This window comes from Festucalex cinctus, chromosome 8, assembly GCF_051991245.1.
Source record: "Festucalex cinctus isolate MCC-2025b chromosome 8, RoL_Fcin_1.0, whole genome shotgun sequence".
In the NCBI taxonomy this organism is placed as follows: Eukaryota; Metazoa; Chordata; class Actinopteri; order Syngnathiformes; family Syngnathidae; genus Festucalex; species Festucalex cinctus.
Window position 1 is genome coordinate 4678327 of NC_135418.1, and position 18506 is coordinate 4696832.

An 18506-nucleotide genomic window follows, 5' to 3' on the forward strand; every position below is an offset into this window, starting at 1 on the left:
AAATTATACAGAAAGTGCAAGGTTGATAAAATGTTGAGTCAACGTTTGCTTTGTAACCATATATCACACAATATCAATGTCGTTTCAACTATCATCTAAATCAGAACCTACATGCATTTTTATAGTGAATTAATGTGAGGAATAAATGTTTTAAGTTAATCATCATTTACATTGGAATTTACATCTAAATGTACATTATTATTATTACTATTATCATGCACATTAATATAGAACTACTTTTTTAAACTAACAAAAAATATTGGGTTAGTCCACTAGAAAAAAAAAAGTTACCGTATGTTTTTCACCTAGTGTTTCTGCAGATGTCTTACAACTTACTTGGATGTATTATTAGCTTGTTGATTTCCTTAACCATACTTCCCCAGATGTATGAAAATCTTAGGACAGAAAATATGTTTAATATTCAAACATTTATTAGAAATCAAAACACAGTACTTTGTAACTGAATTCTGGGGAGAATGGAGGCAAAGAAAATAACACCCGTTTGGTTTCTGCCTCAAATAATGTTTGTTTTTATTGTATTATTCTTTTTCTTGACAAAGGAATGAAATAAACATGAAATGAACTGTAGGAACATCAGTGTATAAAGCGGTAACCATTTCACTTTGACTGTGCGTCAGTCCATAAAAAGACACACTAAATTTGACTTGCGTTCGCAGTTGCGTCCAAGGCACTAGCATTGCTTGGGATGCCACCGTTACGCTCATGAGCAAAACGCAGCCAATGCTTGACAGTAACACCAAAGTCCTGCTGAGTCAGTGTACGGTCAAGCTGTCGAGCAGCAACTGAAAGACAAGATTACAAAAGAGAAGAGAGTTAGTATCCAATACAATTTATTGTTTTAGAAAAAAAGCTGTTCTGTTGTTACAGTAACTATCAGTAAGTATTAAGTAACACTTTTTTGTTGAATTTGACAATGTTGGTAAATACATGCGATGTCAATATAAAAACCACTGTAGATTTATTTTAGTTAATTAGGACAATTACAGAATGTTGAATGTGCAATGTAACTAGCTACTAGCATGAAAGTGTGTCGTGTATAGTTAGGTACATTGTTTATTTTATTTTCTAGTTTTACGACGACTTAAAGAGGGTAATGGTCAGAGGCCATTGTTCAAATTAATAGCGCAAAAGGAAAATGAAGTCTGGTTATTTGGAACGTCGTTAACTCGCTGTCTAGCTGGTGAAATTTAGAAGCTTCGGAGCGAGGACAGCATAAAGATGAAAAGGTAAGGGGAGTAGCGGTGAAGAAAAAAAAATACTGATTTTTACTGAGCTAAAGAAAATAATGTTGACATAATTTATTAGAAATTATTGACTTGTTTTGATAGCCACTGCTGTTGCAGGCAAACCTCGTGTTCCAATAAAATATTTTGCAAATATATCGAGTTGCGTATGCCTAAGCCAGGTCATGCTGCACCTCCACAAATAATGGTGCGACTAAATCCTGTGCTGTGCGAGCAACCAAAAATGTTACTCGCACCAGTGCTAGTAGTGGAAAAGTTAGTGTAGAGCCCTGGCCTGATGGAGTCCATCTTGACTGCAATATATTAATGAAAAGACAAAGATACATATACTAATTGCTGTTTTTGTGAAATATCAATGATGGGGTTTTTTTTTTTTTCATTGATTTCGGAATTGACCATTCTCTAATTAATAGATAAATAATGTCTATGTGGAGCCGCACTTTTAAAATGTGTCTTTTCTTAGTGTTTTTTTTTAAAGCTTTTTCTGGGAATTTTCAGTCATTCAAAAATATTTTTGGACAATTCAAAACAATTTTTCAGTTATACAAAAATGTTTTCGGAGAATCAAACCCTTATTACGATGTTTCGGGTATTGGAAGGATTCTGACTCCATACCCCAGGTGGAGTGATTTTACACAACAAAAGAAAGCAGCTCAGAACATTCTGCTCAAAAACAACTCTGTGTTGTAATAAGTAGTTTACATAGGCGATAACTCACCAAACATACAGTCTTGCATCACTGTCTCCTTGAATGCCTTCTTGCCAATGCAACACTTGTCTTGCTTCCCTGCCCAGTTGTATTCATTTAACAGCCCAGGGCATTTGTCATCACAGTTGCCATCATCCGTCTGATTAGGTTGTCCGAATTGGTGCCTTCAACGACAGCCAGGTGATTAATCTATGAGAGACGACATTATTATTATTATTAATTAAATTTTTGCACTCAACTTTTGTTGATAGAATTCTCCCGTTGCCTGAAGATTTTACTTTTAAGTAAATTACATAACCTTTACTAAATTTTGCAATATTCATATACATCACCCCCTCTCCACCCCCCAGATGACTAACTAAATAACTAAATGACTAAAACTGAAAATAAAAATAATACATTTGTATTTCATTTTTGAATTGTATATTTTTCATCCGTTTTTACTTTCACTTTTAGTAATTTACTTATTTATTTAGTCATTTATTTATTTAGGCATTTATTTATTTTGAATTTTGGCAGTTTTGGTCCTCCATAATTATGCCTTACAAATTGGTAAAAAAATAAAAATAAAATAAAAAAAGTGTGCTAAGATTTATGATGATTTGGTTCTACAACAGTGACCTTTGAAAAACTTACCAACTACGAATACAGTATTTCCCTTTCTTCCGGTTGGTCCCCAAGCACCGCAAAAAGGGTTGCCTGAAACAAACAGAAGACCCTGTTCAACATTTTTTTTCACAATGTGATTGTGTTCTTTCATAATCATAGTAGTTATTATTACTCACAAGTTAAATTAACAATGGGTCTAGGTACCTGTTGTAGAGCTGTAATTGTGTTTGTAGTCTTGAAAAAGTGAGTTGTGCACCTAAACAATATCAACAACACAGCATGTAAGTTTCAAACTTACTGTACAAGTCAGCAATGTGTTACCGCAATAATATCATCACAATCATGTAGTACAGTGCGCAGAATCATTTACCTGTCTTGCGCTACTCCTCAGAATGGATTTTGTGGACAGAACATTTTGAAGAAACACTCAGAGCCTGAAACCTGAGCACAACCGATATTCTATTAATTATTATGTTATCTTATATTATGAATTCTGAAAACATACCAACATTACCTTAAAAAAATTTGCACTTTGCCCTCTTCCTCCTTATAGGTAAGACAGACCTCTGCATGTTCTCCTTCCCCATTAAACCTGTGCCAAGTTATATTCTCTGTCACTAATTTCAACATTTGGATGTGGTGAAAGGTAGTTCACCTAAGCTTTCTTCAGATTCTTAGAAATGAATATTTTGAGTGTTTGTTCACTTGTTTACTTACCAAAGAGGTTCACCAAGCTCTGGCCAAGGTACAACATGCCTTCTTAGTTTGAATAAGTAGTAAATTACTAATTAGCCATCTGGTTTCGAAGACGGTGGCACCACCTGTACGCCATGTGACTCGTCAAAACAGCACAAGTAACCTGTACATCAACAGACAACAAATGATATTAAAAGCAACAAAGTACAACATTTACACCTTTGTTTTATTACAGTGTGAAAAAAATGTGTTCATTATAGGCTCAATAATTAGTAATGACTAAAAAATACTTTTACTTCCCTCAACAAATAAATATCCTGAAGCATGATTCGACTAGATTTCGTGATGAATTAAGTTATATACAGAAGTTAAACAAATTACAGATAAACCTTACATTACTATACAAGTGGACTTAATTTACTTTAAAAACTAAACCTAAAAGAAAACGCTATTCAATGTTCTATCTTCAACTGTTAAACCAGCCTGTTAAAAACGACTGAAAAAAGATACATTCTTCATGTAAACGCTCCTGTAGCGCTTCAGTGCAGTTCGTTAGCTTACTAGCATATCAGCAACATAGCACACAGATAGGCTTGTAGTAACTCTCATTGTTAAGAGGCCGTCGGAATTAGCAACTTAGCTTCAACGTTTAGGATCATTCGAAACAATTTCTTCACTAAAACCACCTCTAAAGACCAAATATGCTTAGCGACCCAACTGACAATGGACATGGTGATACATATTTGTTTTATTTAATGTAACTTTTACCGACCTGAAACACAGAACGTCGACGTTTGGATTCCCGCTCTTAGCACGGCTGTCGGCAATTTGAAATTCTTCTTCTTCTACGCTGTGTATGTATGTGTGTTTCAGTCTGGTTAGTAGCATGTCCCGCCATCTAGTGGCGTACTGTGGAACAGCGATCCAATAACGTTAGAAAGTACAGTAGATATTTAAATCAACTCGATGAAATTAAAATTGTATGAGATATATAATAGATTTTTAAAACATAACCTGGGAAATGTGTGTAACGCATAAGTCATTCCTCTTTTGTATTTTTTAAATATAATATTATGCACACAATGTACATATCACACAGCACTATAAAAAATACATAATTCAAGCTCTGCATATTTTACAATACAAGCTGAATATTATCCCAGAACAATGTAATATTTGGTGCTAGTGATAATTTGGTACCTTTTTATATGATTATACTCGCAGAGTTGCGTCTCAATAAAATAGCTTCATTACAATATTGCCCCCTAAAAGCTTTACCTCTGAATCAGATTTCCACTAAATGTAAATAATTATCTCCTTCATATGAATATTCATAGTTGTTTTTATTTTAGAATTGTTAGACTTAAAGTTTATGCGTTGCAGGTTGAAACAAAACTGGTCAGATAAAATGAGATTTTCTCTGATCAGCCAGTGAGTGCACCTAACTAAATATTATGGCATTGAAACTATTAACGGGAAAATTTAGATAACCACACACGCACGCACGCACACACCAATGTCTGTGAAGTCAATTCAGTAGTTGTGTCAATATGAAGCCATAAAATATCAAATGTAAAACATAGGAAAATTAAATACTTACCCTTGAATCGCTACAAAGAAATGGTGAACGCACGTTCGAAGAACTTCTCTCTGGAAGCTTCATGAAAGTTCGTTCACAGAATTCACACACAAACTTTGATTGTTTGACCAGAAACATATTGAAATGTCTGTGTGATGATGTATTAAAATTCTTCTTAACATCTGTTATGCAAATAAGTATGTGTAAAAAAAATGTGTGTAGAAAAAATAAATAAATCTGAAACTGCATTTAAGAGTGGGACAAGACTGGATATACATATGTGGCCCAGAGTTGTAAATTGATAGCTGGGCCAGATGCGTCACACAGCAACTGGCCCACATCCTGTTTGCCAGAGTCAAGCCAGTGCCACCTTTGCTGCTCCTGGGCCATGTTCGGCCCACATGCCTTATGCCAGTGTCGACTGAATGCCACCTGTGCCGGACTTATGCCGGATGTGGGCACATATTTTTGATGACTGGGCTGAAATGCACAAACTAGAAACTCTAACGTGTACAGTTTATTTGGTGGAAATGCCAGGTGTTTCGAGTACATTCAAATAATTTACAAGTTTTTCAAATACAGTGTTCCCTCGTTTTCCGCTGGGTTTAGGTACCAAAAAATACCCGCAATAAATGAAATCCGCAAAGTAGTTAGCTTTATGTTTTATATTTATTATAAATGTTTAAAGACTCTAACACCCCCCACCCACACACCTGTCCCCAGAATACTTCCCCTCCCCCCCTCCTAGTCAATTTCTCAGCTGAAGGAAAAAAAAAAACGAGAAGGGCAAACATAGATTCAACGTTAATTAAACATTGACCTTTCAAACGTTTTAATTCAACCAAAATACAACGTTGATTCAATGTTATCTTTTAAACACAAACTTCAATGTTAACATAATGCTGTTGAATCAATGTTGATTGACCAATCAATCTTCAACCGTAACCAAAAATCATCCATTTTAACCCTAATTCAACGTTGAATAAACATCTTTTGCTATCTGGGTAGTGTGTATACTCGCTTGGGGAACAGTAGTTCACGCAGACATAACAACGAGGAAGACACAAACGTCAGTTATGCCTTACTGTATTGCAAAATTTTGCAAGGCGTCGGCAAGGAAAAACCCGCGAGACCCCCCCCCCCCCCCCCCCCCCCAAAAAAAAAAAAAAAAAAAAAAAAAAAAAAAAAGCTACTTGAGTAGACAATGGTTTGTTTGCTAAGTGCTGTCAACCTCCCGAAGGACAACCAGGCGTGCGCGCAGCGAACATTTCAGGCATGAGGACTTCGAATATATGTTACAATTTGAGATGGGGTACGCCACACGCCTAATACTAAAGCCCAACGCAGTACCGAGTATCTTTAAAGAACCAGACGTGGGAAATAATCAAGCCGATGGAGGAGCCGCAACTGCTAGCAACACGGAGCCTTCACTCTCACAACAGCCGACACAAATCGAGGTCTTACTACGGCCACTGAAAGATCTCGGAGAAGCGAAGCAAATTTAAAGCGAAAGGTAGGCATGTTTCGGGGGTGGGGGGGCATTGGTTATTATACTGCACGGACTGTTTTATTTCATAATTCATTTGAAGGTGGCCAACGCAGGGGCACGTCGGCACGTTACCGTAATGCACAGTATTAACAATCGTTGGGGCGGCTGGCTTGACTTCGTCTTTTCGAGTGGCGGCTGGCCTGACCGCAGTGGGAAAAAAAAAACAGCTAGGGGAGGTTGGGTGCTGTAACGACGATACATTTAATTTTACTATTTTTTCTTTTTCCTGAAATATTTCGTCAGTTCCACACGTTTTGCATTGCTCGTACTGTGTGTCACTTTACCTGTTGGATATTTGCTCCTCCAAGACTTTTCTTCTTCACATCTTTCATCGCAACCAAAGCTATCCTGAGAATGTCTATTTAGTATTGCCATGTTGAATGTCTGATGTTCCAGGATGCAGTTGAGATTGTCCGCAAGGAACCGATCCTCGAGTTCTTTCATTTCCAGACAGCACACATTCATTAGCGGATTGTCCATTCCTGCAGCTCCCGCACGAGCACCACTCACCCCCCGCCTGATTCACTCGTTCGTCAAAGTTTATTTTGTGCCCGAAAAGACCATCTGGCGCCACAACTTTCACATCCAAGGCAGACTTTCCTTCGGTAGTGTTATTTTGTCGTGTTGGCTCGAAGCGATAAGGTTTAATCCTTCCGGGTTTGACGCTAGATGCACGGCTGCGTTGCATAGTGCTTCCATAGTGTAGCGTTTACACACTAGTGACGTAAACATCCGGGTTATTTAGTCACGTGTAACAAACATGCCGGCGTTCGATTCATTTTAACAATGGTTTAAAAGTTATTAAATGTACATAAAAAAATAATCACGTCACCAAATTAATTATTGAAAAAGTAGCAACTTTTTGCTGCTAAAAATGGATCAATAAGTAAAGTGTCCCTTTAACTTAGATGGCAATCACATTCTAGTAATATATATTATTCTAATAGTAACTACAATAACTTTGATATCGTTTTGTTATTGCCCCGAAAGCAACCTACACTACAGCTAGCTAGTTAGCCCGATAGAGTTAGCATAGTCTTACCTTAGCACAGTCCGATTTACATACTCCGTAGGCACACCGCTTCATCATTTTGGAGGTCCGGAGCTTGTTAATGGTTGTCACTCTTCTTCCGTAAAGTTTTATGGTGGTTAGCAGTCCCGTAAGCCATCAAATAAAATCAATCAGACTATGGACGTCATCGAGAGCTGAGTAAAGCGTGACTGACTATGCTTACATAGCAACGGTTGCTAAATGTGTGATTGGTCATTGCTCGTTTGGGGGGCGGAGTTTGCGAAAGGTCAATTAAGGGGATTTTCATTTTCAACCTGGATAGATTTTTATTTTTTGTTTTATAAAAAGTATTTACGTTACAAGAAGTCAAGAGAGACTGCCTATTTTGTTTTTCATAAAAAAAACACTTTGTTTTCATGTTAAAAATGCACTTTCAATAAAGTATTTGGAACTCAGTTTCTACCGCATTATTTTTATGTTGAGATGGTGTCGGCAGCTGCTGAATAACTAAAAAAAGTAACTTTTAATCTAACTTAGTTAGTTTTAAAATCAAGTAATCAGTAACACAATTTAGTTACTTTTAAAACCAAGTAATCAGTAAAGTAACTAAGTTACTTTTTCAAGGTAACTGTAACACTGCTCAAGGGAGACATTCTATGATTCCTCCTTGGCGTTGAGGAAACAGACGTAAGTCAGAGAGCAGGAGGAAGGATTCCGGTCGTTCCCTTCAAGATCCGGCATGAAGCGACATCTTACTCATGTTACAGAGAAGTGCGTTTCCAGCTTCAACAACGATAGACTGCCATATGAAACCAAAAAGTGGGCCTCTCAAGTGCTGCTGTTATTATCCACAAAATTCTATCAAGCAGCACATTATCCTCTCTAGAAATTTTGCACATAGATTTAGGTCTATGAGGCAAATTTATTAGAACCACAGTTGCGATTTTGCTGGATAAATCAGCACGGTTGAGTAAGCCTGTTTTTGTAAAAAGTGATCAGCACGACAACTTGTCAGACTGGCATCATCAAAGTGCGCACAGTCATTTACACTTTGTATTAAATGTAATCAATTTAAATGGTCTTCACACTTGCTTAATGGCGCTAGCCGCATTAACTTTAGCGATGCTAGCCGCTAACGCTGGAGCTGCCACTAAATGGTGGCAGCGGGCACCATTACAATGTCAGCGCAATTAATAAGTAGATTTTCCTTAATTGTTAATCGAACTATATATGTGCTTCTGACGGTTGTCAGCCGTAACGCTGTGACAATAACTTCAAAATAAGAGCGCACCAAGGCATTGATGTCCATATTTTATTAGTATGGTAAGGGTTATTTTGAAGTTAATGTTCTCACCGTGTTATTGTCGCAAACAAGGCTAGCTTGACTGTCCCATGACAGAGTATACTAAAAAAGTGGATACACAAGGCATTAAAATAAATAAATAAATAAAAAACATCCAAGGAAATAGATATGTTTGAGATTCCCGGGCGTACCTAATCAATTGGCCACGATGGCCTACCTAATGTTCACCCCGAAAGTGACTTGAATGAGTGAAATGTTTTGAATGTCAAGTTGAAATGATGTAAATGTGAAATGTTGAATCTGCCATTGGGAATGAATGGGGAATTTGGGGGTACAAAACAGGGAATTGTGGGAAATCTGTTCATTTTTAGAATGAGAAAAAAAAATGTGAATTTTTTCTAATATGTGAATATACGTATACTTAAATATATAATTTTATTAAGTAGTAGCAGGACAAAAAAGTGTGAGGAATAAAATATAATAATACTGGGAATGGTGTAGAAAAACACCTGTGAAGTCCACAGCCTTCACACAATGATGAGAGGTTAACGGGTGGATTTTTGGTGAAAGAGGAAGTCAGCGGTTGGGAGATTTGAGATGACACATTGATGGTCTGCTAAGCAGCCTATTGGAGGGGAAGAGGGAATTGATGATTGAGAGCTCTTGTCAACTTGTGGGCTTTCTCATGTCATGTGTGAGTACACTTGGGCCAACAAACACTCCAAAGGACAGCTCGATCAATAATGTGCCCAACTGTAGTTGTACACACATTCTGATGAGGCTGAAAGTTGCGTCCATGTGAAAAGACACACACCAGACAGAAAATAGATAACTTCAACAATTTTATTTGTGAAAAACTACAAGCAAAATTCATAAATAGACGTTTCTATTTGAAGCAATAAGGAAAATGATCAGGTTAGCCTATAAGCGCAAAGTCGTGCACATGCCAGGAACATGTCGTATTTCAACATTAGAAGCTGGACAAGAAGCTGTGATCTGCTGAAAATGCTACGTACATTTCCACACCAGAAAACATAATGTGACCATTTCACAAGGGGAAACAATGACACATCAGCTAGAAGTTAAACAAACCAAAAAAAAAAAAAAAAAAGGGAAACGTAAACGATAAAACAAAAAATGGATTATTGTACTGTCCTACAAATGTTCCCACATTTCTTTTCAACAGAGCAATAAGTTTTAAAAGCATTGTACAAGACATCTTATAGGAAGAAATGAGTTTGTATAATACACTGCGTCGGGAATTCACGTTTAAGATATACAGTCAGTAAACAAGCATTCTATATTTGGATCTCTGACAAACAAAGCTAAAAAATGTAACCATCTTTACACAGTAAATTAAGGTTACTGGTCGCACACAAGAACAGAACTGCTTGCGCGGAAAGGAAATGAGGAAAAAAAAAGAGAAAAAAAAAAAAAAGACTTCAGCTTCGATGCCATATAGTGTTTGCTGATTTTAAAACTATGTACAAGCAATGCATCATATACTCAAATGACCATTTGTCAATAATTTAACACAAATCTTTTCACTTGCAGTACTATGTGGTTGCAGATAAGGCAAGTGAAACGATGGCTTTTTAGGCCCATTTCGGAAAGATTGCATTACAAAACCGGGTGGTTATTTCGTGTAAAAATCCTACATATTCAGCCCACTTTATTCACTTGGCTTCTCCCCACTTTGAACACTGATGGCATTATTTGTACGCAATAAAGTACACGATTACATTTGAACCACTTCTTAAGAGCAAAAGAAAGAAAACGATATGAGATACAAAAAATGATTATCTCGTGAGAAAGTCAATCTTGCTGGGATGGATCTCTGGGGAGGGGAGGGAGCAATTCTGGAGGAAGGGGCTACATCTCGAATGGTGGGGGGGTTCACTCAGCCTGCCTCTTATCACTTGTACGTGTCCAGTGTGACGTGCTGCGCACAGCAAGACTGAACAGTAAGAACACCATGAACATGGATTATATTAGTCTTTATTTACTTAAACCGTTATTCATCTCAAATATTAGATAATTGCATTAATTGCATTTCAAAATTGTTATTCATCTATGTATCATGTCAATATTAAATTCCTTTGGTCCTTCAATAAATAAACTAAGATATCATATACACATTTATTCTTTATACAATTTCATACAGTTAAAAAGAAATTCGATTCTTGTATCAGCTACGGGTCTATGGGAATTAGAACTCTTCAACAAGCCTTGCTGTTCTAAAATATGAAATTGCAATTATGATTTGAGTTTCACCTCCAATGACTGTTGTCTTTAAATTATTATTTCAGCATTAAGAAAAACAAGTACATTAAATTGTCAATAAAATAACTCATTTGCAGCCGCTTTCATCAGGTTTTTATGCATCGCAACAATAATTTCATATGTCGAGGTATGTTGGACAGTTCCGTAAGGTTTCACCAAGAGGTACGGCGCGCGAACCGTCCTTCGCTCGCTTCAGAAGAAACTCCAATTTAAGAGGCCTACAGGCTTGAGCCAGGAAACTCAACATTTGCACTATGGAATGGAGCAATTACCAAACAGCTTTTAGTGTTTTACACAACAGCCTACACTGTACAGTTCAGGACACACAATACTGTATAAGATTATTAGTTGAAAGTTGATTATTTGGACGTGTGACGCACACAGCAGCCATGAGGAAGGTCCCAACAGTGTTCAGAGTGAGACAGTATTGTTGAGGGAGTGACAATCGGATCCTTCATCACATGAAGTGATTGGGAGATCTGCAAAACTTTTCACAGTGTATCTAGCACCTTTGTAGGGGTGTGTGCGCGTGTGTGTGTGTGTCGTCTGGCATAATTTCAAACTGCAATAAAAACACTGAGGGAACGATCGGTCGGCAGAGCTATGCAGCCAAGCTTCAACATCATAAGGAAAATATCAAAGTATACAGGTGCAACAGGTAATAAATAAGGGTACAAATCATAACAACAAAACAACTGTGGTTATTGTGCCTGGCGGAGAAATGTTCTTGACAAAAAAACAAAAAGATCGACTTGGCCTCACATCCACGTCCAAATATAAAACAATACCTACAAGTGTCTTGACGCTAGCATGGGCGTTAACTCGGTATAGTCCACCGCTCCTCTTCCTCTTCCAATGGAGTCCTTCGTTTCCATGTTAGTTGCACCGCACTACCTTCCTCCAGGCCGCAACCAGGTTGGTCATGGAATGGAGGCAGCGTGGCCGTGGGGGAAGGTCAAGTCTGCCCCCCCACTTTGAGATCCATTGTGTCCAGTACGTGGGTTGAAAAGGGGGTTGAGCGGGCGGGGTCAACAGAAAAAGGATCCCTCAGAAGGACTCGTCGTGCCCCACGGAGAGATCGCCTTTGGGCGTGGAGGCGCGCGACGAGCCTTTGTCCATACTCTCCGAGCCCGAGCTCTGGTGCTGCTGTTCGGAGCCCGCGCTCGACGTGATCGTGGACGAGGACGTGGACGACGAGCGACTCTTCTCCTTAAAGTCTGTTATGATCACCGTCACGTTGCCCACGGTGATGGCCAGCTGCTGCGCCGTGCTCCGGTCGATGTTCTTCAGCTTGGGCCTGAGGGGGAGAATTAGTGAGAAAAGGTCAACCACCTTCGGCGGACATGTTGATGTACCGAATCCGAGGATAGTGAGTGTGTTGTCCCACTCACTGCATCTATAAGTGTTACTGTAGGTGTTATTCCAAGCCAAATCACCCAATGGGTTGAACTAAGCCGATTTTAATGAAACTTGCTGTACTTTTTGATTGTGATGTCACAACATTAAAGCTCATATTTTTGGCCAACGCGAAGAATTTGGGAGCCACAGCCCACTTAACTCGTTCACTCCCGGCCATTTTCACTGAAGCAACCCCCATCGCTCACGGCTGTTTTACTTGATTTTGAAGGCCCATACAATATTGTGTTCTACTGCTATAAACACATGGAACCTACCTAAAGAAAGAACAGAGTTTCTTCTTTCATCAGGAAAAGAAGTATATTTGTATCTGTTTTCATTTTGCAGAAATTGCCATTAGAATATAGCTAAGTTTCATCAGTATTCACATTCCTGTTGAAAACACTGGCAAAAAGAGTTTGTTACAACATGGCCCTGGCTGATCTCTTATACTCTGCTAACACTTGCTGGCCATTTTTTGTAACTACCACTGCTTTAAGTGACCTCTTCAGGTCAAAAGCTGCATCAACGCCTGCTGTATGCTCTAGTATAAAATAAATAAATAAATTAATAATAATTAAAAAAAAAAAAACCCGTATATACACGTTTTTGGGAGTGAAGGACAAAGTATAAAAAGCATTTATATGTTTTTGGGTTTGAATGAGTTAATTTGAATATTATTGGCAAAATTTCAATAAATATTTAACTTTCAATAACTATCAATGAATATTCAATTTAAGTATTTTTACGACTATAAGGCGCAGCACATTATAAGGTGCACCTTCAATGAATGACATATTTTAAATATTGTTCTAAAGACAATAAAAATACTGCAGACTAAAGGTAAATTATAACAATGAAGACTCACTAGGAATGTAATGGGGTCAAAAGTAAAACATTCGTCTTTAAAACCTGTAGAATTAAAATAGTTTCTTTATAATGCATCAAGAATGTAAGATTTTTTTTCAATGATGTATCGTGTTTTTACGAACATGCACTATCACGCAGGCATATAAAGGTATTTTGTTCAAGTGGAGTTGCCGTAGTTAGCGATCCAAGATGGCGGGATCTTCAGCACGTGCGCGTCACCGATCGTGCAGGGTCACCGATAGCGTCTTGACAGCGAGACCTGTTGCGGCTCAATATTGATCCATATATAAGGCGCACTGGATTATAAAGGCGTATGGTCAGCCTTTGAAAAAATTGAAGGCTTTTAAGTGCGCCTTATAGTTGTGAAAATACGGTACTTCAAATTTCTAAGAATATTCAAATGTCAATGAATATACAACTTCAATAAATATTCAAATATTCAATGAATATTCAAATTTCAATGAACATAAATGAATATTCAACATCAATATTCAATTTGCAATGACTATTAAATGAATATCTGAGGGTATAGTTCCTAAAAAAATATTTTACTTCTCTGAAACTTTTGCTAGAGAACGTGAGAGATTACATTTCATGAAAAAATATGTCACGATCCACAAGGTTAATTAAAACAAACGGTCATAAGGTCACTAAAATATGCAACAATGGCTGTTTTTGAAGTTTGACTTGGTAGTTGCTGAAATACAGGGGGGTCGAAGGAAAGCAGCCACAGCCATTTTTGCAGAAAATATGAAAATTTGGTGGGCCGTAGCTCCCAAACCCCTCTCTGACTGACCTCAAATTTGAGATTTAGTATTGTGAGATCATGATCAACAAGTACAGCAAGTTTCATTAAAGCAAAAATCTGATCATGGTTCAGGAAAAGTGGCCACAAGTCTGATGATTTGTGTTTGTATGTTAAAAACTACATGGGAGGAGGACCTTGAAAAAGTTTTTATCGCATATTAAATTGCAGTCGCAAAATCAAGGTGAAACAAAAATAGAATGAGATTATTTTTTCAAAACTGTTCAGTCCTACTTAAATGGAAATGAATGCGAGACACATACCTGGAAATGTGATTGTTCTTGTTGGTCTTGGTTGCCGATTTGCCCGACTGTATACTCTGTCTGTCACTGGGTGGACTCTGATGGCTGTCTGATTTGGGTCTGGGGGAGGATAGACACAAACACCAGTGAGGCGATGCCACCCTCAGCAAAACGTCTCCATCCCTGCCTGCCTCCGTGCCCACTGACCTGCTCTTTTTGATGCTGGGCTTCTTTGTGATGGCCGGGATGATGTCTTTCTCTCTGTCGGCTTTGTCTTGGACGGGCTGCTCCTTGTCACTCTTGTCCTTGTCAGGAGGAGGAGTGTCCCTCTCGGGCCTCACTATCTCTGGACGCTCGCCTTCGGGGCGAGCCTCCCCGACGGCGCTCTCCCCTTCACCGTCCGCCCGCTCCCGGTCCATGCGTTCGCTGCGCTCCCGTCGCTCTTTTTTGGCTGGGGGCGGCATCGGATACTGCTGGGCCACCTGCTGGGCCACCAGCTGGGAGTTGATCCTGGGTTTCCTGCGGAGGATAGCCAAAAACGGTTTAGCCACTTGATGGAGCCCCATGGCCAACCGTGCTCACGCAAATGGCGATGGACGGGCTAGCCGCTAGCGCACTAAAGGGACTCAAGTCCCGGCCCACTCGGAGGGGCCGTAGCTTTCAAGCAGCCTCTGAGCAGCGCTGTTTGAGAGCTAATCTCATTAGACCACGGCCATCATAAAACGAATGCTCGGGATCACAAGGTGGGACATTTGCAACACATCACTTAGGTCTTCTAATCTGATTAGAGTAGGCACAGCCCCATTTGTCACAGACCAACACTCAGTAGGCCGTGATGGAGCTGCCGCACTGCCGCGGCTCTTGCAGGTCCCCCGCAGCAAAGCCTGTCCTGCGCTACCTAGCACAAGCTTTATCATAACTAAATCAGCCAAAGAAATAATCAGAGCAAAGCAAGCAAGCAAACAGTCTGGTATCATTTGAAGGCTGCTCAACAGTAAAGCACACTGTATTAACACGCCTTTTAGGCTACTTGGCCAACACTTTCAAGCATTACACAGTCAGATTATCCAATTTATCTCTTGATGGCCCGCAACAAACGCATCTAATCTCCTGCTGTCGGCTATTTCAGACAGTCCCTCTGCTTGAAGAGGGGGCGGGATCGTGTCGTTGACCACAAGTCAATCAATGGGACCATAATAGAGCATCATGTCATGATGCTCACACCGCTCTCAAATCAATACACCAGCTGTTGTGAATGACGATGAGCCGTGGGCTGTTGCAGTATGCATTACCTTGCATGGTTATATGGAGCCCGTGGATCTTGTGTTAAGTGCCCATAGGGGACCTTTAATGGGTTCATAAGAGATGCTAATATGGAGCAAAAATGTTCCTCTCATCTTGGCTTTTCATTTGTGAAATACACCATCTAGCCCAGGAGGCCCCAACTGCCAGACCATGGACCAAAACCAAAACCGTAGGACATGAGTATTGGGCTGTATATTGATTCTGAACAAAAAAACAAAAATAATAATAATAATAATAAATAAATAAATAAATATAGTTTTTGTACGTTCCCCCCCCCCCCATTAAGAGTACCACCAAAAATTTTGCCCACCTATTTTGCTTAGAGACCGATTATTGGCGGGGAGATTATCAGCATTTTGACGAATATCAGCATCAGCCTTTAAATAAAAACAAAAAAATAAATAATTAATTAATTAATCTGACAGCCAGTAATAGATCGTTTTAAAACTGCATTAATTTCAGATAACTTATTTACATTTTTTTTTTGTTAACTTTATAAGAGATGCTGAAGACCTTGGAATCTCTCTGCACCTTCTACTTTTGTTTGAAATCAAAACTAAAGGTAAAATTTAACTTTAAATTTTAGAAAAACTATTTACTGTCGAAAGCAATAGTATTTCAGTTTTCATTCAACTTTTCAAGATATGCTGATCACCCTGGAAGCGTTTTTACTGGAATTTTAAAACAAAGATGTCTACTGACTAAGATTTAAAAACCAAAACAAAAATACTTTATAAATTTGAGAAGTTATTCAATAAAAATAGAATATGCTGAAAGAAATTTCACCAAAGTGAACAGCAATGCACAGAAAAACGAATGGATGAATATTAGATAGGTACACGTTAGGTGACGTCCATAATAGTGCCCTAATTAATATTCTTAAAAACTTTGCTTCATGTGGCTATTGGTGCAACAACTATCAAAACGTATCCAATATAAAGTATAAGAATCTTTTTGTAACAAGAGACAACTCATTGAAATTGAGAGCAGAACCATGAGTGAACTCATGAGTCCAATTGTTGAAATTGCTCCAACATGCTGCTGCCAATACGTTCCTGGCGAATCACACTGAGTCAGTGCAAGCCCTCACAGTGGGAAATCCTTTTACGGTATATTACCTCCCCTTTGCACTACAATAGACGATTGACAGGCACCCCTATGTTTACTCTTCGATTCTGCTGTTGCTGCCAGTATGTGTCATTCTTCACAGGATGCCCCAAAATTACTATCATTATCTTGAAAAGCTCCTTACACAGTCAGACAAGCCGTCTTAGTTAAGGTTCATCACTACCTTTACCTTGCTATTGTTTAGGTACAACTTGTCAAGCGGTACTCAATGTTGAAGCTGTTTTAAAATGTGTTTACCAGACATGCTTGTTTCCCCTTTCTAAAAAAATGTATACATTTTTTTTAAGACCAGTTAGTATTAGTTTATAATAAAAGCTGATGTCTAGGGATCATCGATTCATCGATTTGATCACTTCACATTACGGCCAGGTGATCCTTCCTAAAAATACAATCTCATATTTTCATTTATTTATTAAGTTAATCATTCAATTACAAAAATCTGATTTCAAATTACAGTTTACTTTTCACTCCAATAAAAAGGCAAAGCAAATGACATTAGTCAAAACAAGTTTTGATTTTTGACTTTCCCCTCTTCTGGGTTTGCTTTATCCTTGTGTGTCATCATATTTGGCCAAGAAAGATGATTCTGATTCTGAAATCAAACAAGCTTTTAAACCGCTATTTTTCCCACAACATTAAACTATATAACTTTCCAGATTTTTTTCTTTCTTTACAATGTAGGTCTTCCTCTTTGCGGAAACGACCTTTTAAACTAAATCTTCTATACCTTTTCATAAAACATGTTACATGTTTGACAACTTGACACCAATAACTTAAAAAATATAAACCAAAACATCACCTTTGGGATTAATAGGTAATGACTAAACTATCACTGAACTTTACATGAACAAAATGGAAATGTTAGCAAAATCCCATACACAGTATATAAAACACATTATTGCCAAGGAAAGTAAGCTTCTGTACAGCATCGGGCTTTAGGCATGGTTTGTTTTGCTTGACAATGCCACCTTACACTGAAAACCTTCCCTGAGTTGCTGCAGGAATAGAGCATGATTTCTTAGCTATACAGTAAAAACCATGGCAGGTTTATTTTATGCTGTATCCACCATTGAACAAAATATCAATAAATACGTATGAACTAGTACAGTGGTTCTCAACCTCGGTCCTCAAGTACCTCTAATCCAGCCTGTTTTCCATGTCTCCAACAGCCAACACGTGTTTCATCACCTAATCAGCAAGCTCTGCATGAACCCCGATAACGATCCTCAGCTGTGTTGCTGTAGGGCTGCCAAGATAAGCCCCAAAACGTAAAATGCTTTTCACAGGACGATATGTTCTGACTAGTCGACTAATCGCGACTACTGTTGGTGATTAGTCGACTCGCAAAATAATTGTTTGTGGCATTCCTATTTGGCTGAGAGAGAAATGGAAAACAGGCTGGATAGGAGTACTTGAGGACCAGGGTTGAGAACCACTGAACTAGTACACTATTGGCACTTTTCTACCGGACCAGTTCCACACCAAAGCGACATTTTTTTGTCCCGGATGTTAGCGTCTCCATGGGACTCTTTCGGGGCCGAGTCGTTCCGTTTTAACTACTTTTTAGAACCCTTTCGGCAGTGGTTCTGCAGCTCCGGTCGTCGGGGGACTAGTGAGGCCGTGACGTCACCTGTCATCTGATTGGCCGACAGCAACACAGCAAGCAACACCATGGGAGCACGCCCATTTCCTTATTTTATGCAAGCAAGGTTTTCGCCGGTCTTTGCCAAAGTCATAAAAATACAGTTTATACAAT

At 38.7% G+C, this 18506-nt stretch overlaps 1 protein-coding gene and 1 long non-coding RNA gene across 3 annotated transcripts in view; both read right to left on the reverse strand.

Moving 5' to 3' along the window:
* Positions 1 to 501: 501 nt before the first annotated feature.
* LOC144024390 (uncharacterized) lies at positions 502 to 4131 on the reverse strand. Of its 2 annotated transcripts, XR_013284752.1 has the most exons (8): positions 4052 to 4127; positions 3301 to 3442; positions 3098 to 3175; positions 2954 to 3024; positions 2788 to 2839; positions 2611 to 2673; positions 1984 to 2163; positions 502 to 803 (listed from the first exon to the last, which is right to left on the reverse strand). It is a non-coding gene; the product is annotated as an uncharacterized LOC144024390 (long non-coding RNA). The 2 variants fall into 2 exon arrangements; XR_013284751.1 differs by having other exon boundaries at positions 3301 to 4131.
* Positions 4132 to 9551: 5420 nt separating this feature from the next.
* Positions 9552 to 18506, reverse strand: part of rybpb (RING1 and YY1 binding protein b) — a 40533-nt gene continuing 31578 nt past the window's right edge. Inside the window, exons 3-5 of the mRNA XM_077530057.1 lie at positions 14525 to 14836; positions 14339 to 14437; positions 9552 to 12302 (exon numbers count right to left, since the gene is read on the reverse strand). Of these exons, the coding sequence (XP_077386183.1) occupies positions 12053 to 12302; positions 14339 to 14437; positions 14525 to 14836 (661 nt within the window). The 3' untranslated portion in view covers positions 9552 to 12052. The remainder of the gene's footprint in view (positions 12303 to 14338; positions 14438 to 14524; positions 14837 to 18506) is intronic.